The sequence below is a fragment of the Heliangelus exortis genome, chromosome 3 (assembly GCF_036169615.1).
Source record: "Heliangelus exortis chromosome 3, bHelExo1.hap1, whole genome shotgun sequence".
Taxonomy (NCBI): domain Eukaryota; kingdom Metazoa; phylum Chordata; class Aves; order Apodiformes; family Trochilidae; genus Heliangelus; species Heliangelus exortis.
The window spans coordinates 11,685,485-11,692,647 of record NC_092424.1 but is presented as its reverse complement, the minus strand read 5'-3'; the positions used below and the strand labels follow the sequence as shown (position 1 = coordinate 11,692,647).

The 7,163-nt window shown below is 41.3% G+C and overlaps 1 protein-coding gene across 2 annotated transcripts in view; it reads left to right on the top strand.

The window, feature by feature from the left end:
* Nucleotides 1–45: 45 nt before the first annotated feature.
* The window catches only part of HEATR5B (HEAT repeat containing 5B), a 55,045-nt gene continuing 47,927 nt past the window's right edge, over nt 46–7,163 (top strand). The window contains exons 1-5 of one of the 2 annotated variants that reach the window (XM_071739164.1): nt 46–260; nt 2,993–3,161; nt 3,708–3,919; nt 5,576–5,684; nt 6,704–6,853. In XM_071739164.1, the coding sequence (XP_071595265.1) occupies nt 3,036–3,161; nt 3,708–3,919; nt 5,576–5,684; nt 6,704–6,853 (597 nt within the window). In that variant the 5' untranslated portion in view covers nt 46–260; nt 2,993–3,035. The remainder of the gene's footprint in view (nt 261–2,992; nt 3,162–3,707; nt 3,920–5,575; nt 5,685–6,703; nt 6,854–7,163) is intronic. The other variant, XR_011724936.1, reaches the window with a different exon arrangement.

The following is a 7,163-nucleotide window of genomic DNA, read 5'->3' as shown; positions in this document are numbered from 1 at the left end:
TCCGCGCTGCCCAGGTGTGTGGGTGCTGACGCTGGGGCTGTGGGCAGAGCTGCTGGGTTCCCGGTTCCCCGCCGCTTCCCTCCCTCCCGGCGGGGCCGGGGCTCGGTTTGGGTCTCTGCGGCTCAGCCCCCGCAGGGTGGCCTCGCGGCGGCGCGGGCGCAGCGGGTGAGGGGGGGGGGCGCGAGCGGCGGAGCGTGCCCGTGCCCCGCTCGTGCGCCGCCGCCCGCGGGTCGCGCAGCCCGCAGCCGGGCAGGACGCGGGTAGGAGCGCGTTACGTGGAGGATTTTTTTTTTTGGGGGGGGGGGAAGGAAGGGTTCGGTCGGTGTGGCCCAGTCGGGCCGGGGGCTGCGGCCCAGCCCCGGCGGGAGATCCCCGCGTCCCCAGCGGCTGCCCCGGGAGCAGAGGCGCCAGTGTTCGCCTGCGTGTGGGGGGCGGGCGGATGGCGGGGGCTGCGCGCGTGTGTGTGAGGCAGCTGGAGGCTGCGTGTGCGCGGCTCCTTTGCTGAGGAACTGGCGCAGAGCTGGCGCGGTAATGCGGTCTCGAGGCGTGACCTCTTGAGAGCCTTTTGAACCAGACGGAAAGCACCGGGAGGGATCTTGCAGCGTATGAAAGTAGCGGGTGCAGGTGGAAGGACCCAGGCACAAAAGCTTTTCCACCCCGTGCGGTTCTATAGGACGACACCGCTTCTCCTGAAATTGCCCGTTTTCCAATTTGCTCTGCCCACTGAAGTGCAAAGAATCATGGAATGATTTGGGTTGGAAGGGACTCGAAAGATCATCCAGTTGCAACCTGTCCAGGGCAGGGACACAGCTTCCAGCAGAGCAGGTGGCTCCAAGTTCCACCCAACCTGGACTTCAATGCTTCCAGGGATGGGGCAGGCACAGCTTCTCTTTATTTAGGTTACAGAATAGCTGTAGAATAGAAAGGAACGTCTTAATGTCTTATAATATGTGTAATGTTGCAGTATATTTATTGGATGCTAGTTCACTTTGGTAGGCTTTTGCTCTGTATCCTGTGGAAGATAACAGTTTATTTACTACTTATAACATGCATAACATGGCCCAACCTTCTCCAGAATCAGTAGAACTTGGTGGACTTTTTTTTACTAAATTTTGAAGCAAACTTTGGACCAATGTAAGTGAACTTCGGGTTGCCTGCCAGCATAGCTCTATGTTAGACTCCATGTCTTCAGTGAGCTCAATATTTGTGTGATTCTTTTTGCATCTGATCCATTGTGCTTCAGTGGTGCAGCTGAATGCCTGTGCAGACCTGGGAGCTTAGAGCTTGTGTTTCTTAAATTTAGATATTTAGATGAAGAAGTAAAGGAGTATGTAGGAGGTGTAAAAGGGGTTCATGGTTCTAAAGGCCATGGGAAAAGTAAAATTTATCTGGGGAGGAAAAGGAGTGATGAGCTGTGCCTTCATACAGTACTTCTGTGCTGTGTGGGTGTAATGAGCAGTGCAGTTCTCTGGGATGATACCCAAAGAATCATAGTGCTGTCATTCATTGCATTTCTGTATTCTAAAGTGAAAGTGTTTTGAGAAATGGGTTTGTGCATTATTTACAGGCAGTACCTCCACAGTTCTTTGTAACTTAAAACCCCCCAAGCAACAGAGCCCCAGAAGATGGCTTTGGAGGTGCTGGGAGAAGGCTCTATGTGGTTCTGTATGTGGCTTTTTCACCTTTGCTGGTCTGCTACTGGAGATACATGTAGTGACAGATACTACAATGCAGAGTAAAAAAGAGCAGGGAACAGACACTGGTGCTTCAGTTTTATCAGCAGGAAGTTATTAAGGTGAATATAGAAGCACAATACGGTTGTAGTAATAATATGCTGCTCTTTACTACTGACTAATTTAGGGACTGTTTTGCTTGTTTGTTTGTTTGTGTTTGGGTTTTTTTTTTAATTATTTAATTTAAGTCACTTCATTTGACTTCAGGAATTTGTTGGGTTTGACCACGAATGAGGAAGCAGCTGTGAGCACTTGGTGCAAGTGGAATGACGCAGCTGTCAAAAGATGATGTCTTGCATAATACTTCTTAGTTGCTTTGCTTTTTCTCTTTTGCCTGAGATACTAGATTCACCATCCCTGCATTCAGGTTTTGGGGTTGGTTTTTTCCTCTTTCTGTTTTTTTCTCATCTTTTTGCTGAAGATGATTGACTTAATTCTGTGGGTTTTAGCTAAGTTTTGTTTTTTCTGTCTGTTTTGCATTAAACACCCATGGTTTGTATAACTGTGGTTTGCGAAAGTTAGGTCATCTGCAGTGTTTGCTTACACCAATAGCGTGTTTTTGGTAGTGCTTTTTTGCTACTCCCCATTAGCTGTTTCAACAGGCTCTCCAGTGTCTGATCTGTAGTATAGCCTTTTGGGGAGACTTGCAATCATTTTGCTGCTGTTTATATTCTATGCTGTGGTATGTAAAGCTTTCTGGGTTTCAGTGTGCCAGCTTGTCCAACACTTAAAGCAAGGCCAGTGGGGTCTGGGAAGCCTTAGGTCAGTGAAGCCCAGTGCTGTCACTGTTCCCTCCTCTCTCCAATTTGTGATGGATGGGAATTCCAACTTGTGATAGGCTGATCTTCTCACCCCTTCTGTTGGAGATGCTGAGAAGGTGGCCAGGTTCAACAAACCCAAGCTTTGGGAGCATTGATGCCCCCAGAGTGAGATGCCTCCTTTATCTCTCTTCTTTGTGTGTGTATTTTGTTTTTTTCTTTAAACAGGGATTTATGTTTTTCTTAGCTAAGAGTTAACACCCTGAAGTTTTCTGTAGGTGCTCTTTCTAGCATCATCAAAATCTGTTCTCTGATATGCTATTGGATGTACTCAGTTGTAAATATGTGAGTAGTTCTTGTCTGGGACTGCTTAGCTAAGACAAGTCTAAGGAGGCTGGAACCATGGTATTGTAATCTATAGATTTAGTATTCCTATTTTCATTCGATTTTCAAAACTCTGTAAGGCTTTACTATATGCTAATATTTATATTTTTATTTTAGAGTTGCTACACAAGTTTACAATAAAACTGGAAATTAACCCATTATGGAGCTGGCTCATAGTTTGCTACTGAATGAGGAAGCATTAGCCCAAATCACAGAAGCAAAGAGACCTGTCTTTATCTTTGAGTGGTTAAGATTTCTGGATAAAGTGCTTGTAGCTGCTAACAAGGTAATTTAATGTGTCCTATCCTCCTCCCACCCACCTCCCCTGCCCCTTCTTTCCAAACCATTTATATTAATTACATGCTTGAGAAAGTTATGGCCTGGTGATAACTGTATAATTAAGATTCAGTCTGAAGACCCTCTATTGGTTTGTAGCTTTAAAGTGTTTAATTATAGGCAGTCAGTATGACTGGTATGTAACATGTACCTTGGTTTGAGTTCCTCATTGTTGTAAATATTTGGAAGGCAAAACCTTCCTTCTCAGAGTAAGGGTTCTTGATGGCAAAGAGCATTAAAAGATACTCTTGGGTAGGTATTACTGTATCTGTAGTAGGTATTTTTTAAATGTGAAAGTTAAATAGACAATGAAATGCTCAAAAGTAGCTGTTATTCTGCTGTTTCTGAGTGTGTATCAGATCTCTGTGAGAAAAACTATTTGCTGATTTACATCTGTGTGGGAGTAGTATAAGGTTTGCATGTAAATTTTTCTGGGTGTTGCATGCAAGACACAGGATTAAATGATTTTTCTTATTTATTTTTGGTCCATTAACAGACAGATGTCAAGGAAAAACAGAAGAAACTTGTAGAACAGCTAACAGGACTCATCAGCAGTTCCCCTGGGCCACCCACACGTAAACTGCTGGCAAAAAATCTTGCTGCTCTCTACAGCATTGGAGACACATTTACTGTTTTTCAGACGCTTGACAAGTGTAATGACATCATCAAGAGCAAAGATGATACTGCAGCCTACCTGCCTACGAAACTGTATGTTTTATATTATTACAGAAAAGGGAATGATTTTTAAACATAACGTCCCTGGATATTAACAGGATAATCTGCCTGTATATGTGCATGTTATGTTTGCTTACATACTGTGTGCTTAATTGGAGCTTACGATACAGCAGAGAATAAAGCAAGCTTGATATTATATAGGGCAGGACTCAAAGGTGACACATATATGACTATCTGACAGTGAGATGCATTCCTCTAGACAAGGGAGTATCATATGTTTCTTCACATGCTGATGTCATGGAGGTGATAACTGTTGATGAAGTAATTCAATGAATAAGTGAAAAATAGATTATTGCTGATTGTGTGCAGGTACCCCATTTAAGATGGGACCTGAAGATTGTCAAAAAAGTGCTATCTATGCCAGGAGAATTTTAACCAAATATTCAAGTTTTCTTTTTTTCCATCCAGGCATTGCCTGTTTGTATTCCCTACTGTGGTACACAGCACAAGTTTCTCTAACAGAGCCTGTGTTCTTGGACATGTGTCCATTTTGTGTGTGCCATTTGATATTATATATAGGAAAAGTCCTAATGGCAGACATTTGGTTAATGCCACAAACAGCATCCTCTGAAACTGTTTCTAGGACTGTCCTGCACATACTGCTTCATGTGTTCACAGTGTCTGGTGACCCCGACTTTGGACTTGCCTTCAGATATTATCATAGCAATAGGATTTAACAAAAAATCCGAAATAGTCAACATTTGAGCAGATACTGTCCTTTTATTTGAAGCTGTTGCTTCAGCAAGTGTTTTGTACTGTAGCGTGCTCTGAAATTTATGTGATCTACTCAAGTGGTAGTCTGGAAGTTTTTTTACTGGAGTAAAAAACTGAAGTTTTTTTACTGTATTTTTTACTGTTTTCAAGCCTCGGTTTTGTATGTTTCTGTGGAACTGTGTAGGAGATGTATCCTTTAATGTGTAGGCCATAATGAGTTTGTAGCATATAGCTTAGCCAAAAAGTAATTTACTCAAGAGTTTCAGATTTAAAAAACCAAACAAACTTGTTGCTTTGTGAAGAAAAAGTTTGTGTTTTCAGGAGCTGCTTCTGTGACTATCCTGGAGCAATTTGTATATAAAGGTGCAGTGTAGTGTTCCTTGAGATATTTCTAATCTCAAGTGGTAGGGCAAGGAAAGCACATACATAATTGTTTATGGATCCAGTTATATTTACTATATATTTCCTGCTGTGGCCTATAAATTTCCTGGTATTATGTGATGATTTGTACAATTTAAGTTCTTAGGCTTGAAAAAAATAGTATGTAAAAAAAATGTCAGGACATAGTAAAGGGTAGGGGCTATCTTTTCCAGGGTTGCCTGGAAAAGAGACAGTTTATTGGATCCCAAAACCATAATCTTGCTGAGATTTCAGCATATACTTCTCCAGATTCTCATTCTTTGTGTAGATCCTGTAATAATACCCATTCAAATACTTTGTTCCTAGATTCTAGTAACTTTGTTTTGTGAGAAAAAAATTGATTTAAATGTACAGTGTTAAACAGCCAGTATAACTAGTGGGTAATAAGTACCTTTTTGTTAATCAGTGATGATTAAAATATGCATTTTTATTTAAGTATTTTTTTCACTTAGATGGTGCAGAAAAACAATACACCAATCAATGCCTCTTTTTTAGGGCTGCTGTGGCATGTGTTGGAGCATTTTATGAAAAAATGGGCAGAATGCTGGGTAGTTCTTTTCCAGAAACAGTGAATAATCTTTTAAAGTCTCTGAAAAGCGCAGAGGTAAGTTTCAGATTATTTTACATATGTGGTCTTTATTCAGTTTCAACTGGAATCTTCTTCCTCCAAAGGTGTTTGCCAAAATGCCAGTATTGTTTGCATTCTATGTAGAAAAATGCAAATTGTTTATATAGTTAGTATTGAGTTAAACATGTATTTTTACAGCAGAATTAACTTTTGCCATATGACTGAATATTATAGTAGTTTCTGCATGGTAGTGTCAATAAGTAAAATTGTAAAATGGTTGCATGTACCATTTCTAACTGCTGCGTTAGCATTTTGTAATGCTACCCTGAATAGTGTACCCTGAATAAACCTGTTTAAAAATTAGTAATGAATACTTAAATTTTGTGGTAAAGATGTTACTGTGCATGTGAGGGGGAGATGTGTGTGGGGTACTTTGAGCCCTGAAAAGTCTGTCATAGTATGGAGAGATGTGTCCTGGGCTCTTAGTGGGGCTGATTTGACACAAATGGCTCCATGCAAGCTGGAAGGAGTACTGGTTGTGTGCATCTTGTGCTGGCAGCTGTTTTCTTCAGCTGTGTGGTAGTACCTGTGTGAGCTGTGTGATTGTGTTTTTTTGTTTTTTTTTTTAAAGCATCTTCCAACTCTTAAGTTCCTGTCTGTATCCAGGTCTAGTAGGAAGCTCTTAACTACCTGGGCTTCCTGGTCTCTCCTATCAAATTTTTTTTTCTTTTTTTTTTCCTGAGGCTTTAACAAATAAATGGTGGGGCAGAACAAAAGTTTCTTATCCAGGGCAAATTTGTTTGATTGCCTGGGCTCGTCTTGTTTTATGTGACAACTAAGGCATTTTTAGTAAAGCTGTGTATGGTGTTCCCTGCTATCTAAAACAAGCCAGGTGTTTGTTTTGTGTAACTTCAGTGAACTGTATTATCAAATGTTTCCAAAAATATTCCTGCACAAAAAGTAGGAAAATGAAGAATTATGCACCTGGTTCTTTGTATGAGTACTCTGTCTTCATTTTTGCCTAAATGTTTTCGTATGTGTCTGTGTTTGTGCAGTCTCAGGGCCGCAGTGAAATTCTGATGAGTTTACAGAAAGTCCTAAGTGGGCTTGGAGGAGCAGCAGCTTCTTGTCACCGTGATATTTATAAGAATGCTCGACCTCTGCTAACAGACAGATCTATGGCTGTGCGATGTGCAGTGGCTAAGGTGGGTGTGTTTCTCACCAGTTCTATAAATTCTTTTGCTGTGATTGTGAAATACCTGCAGTTGAACTGTGACCTGTTGTTAATGGGAAATTTGATAATTAACTTGGGCAAGGTAAGTCCTCGATAATTTACACTGAAGGCTCAGACATTTGACTTATTTCATGGAAATGGAGGTACAGTATTGTATATTATTATTTACATATATATTTATATATATTTATATATATTATTGTGTATTACTATCTCAATGCATATTGAGAGTACTGGTAGCCCTTTTATACACAGTCAGGCTGATAGCATAATATAAGCAT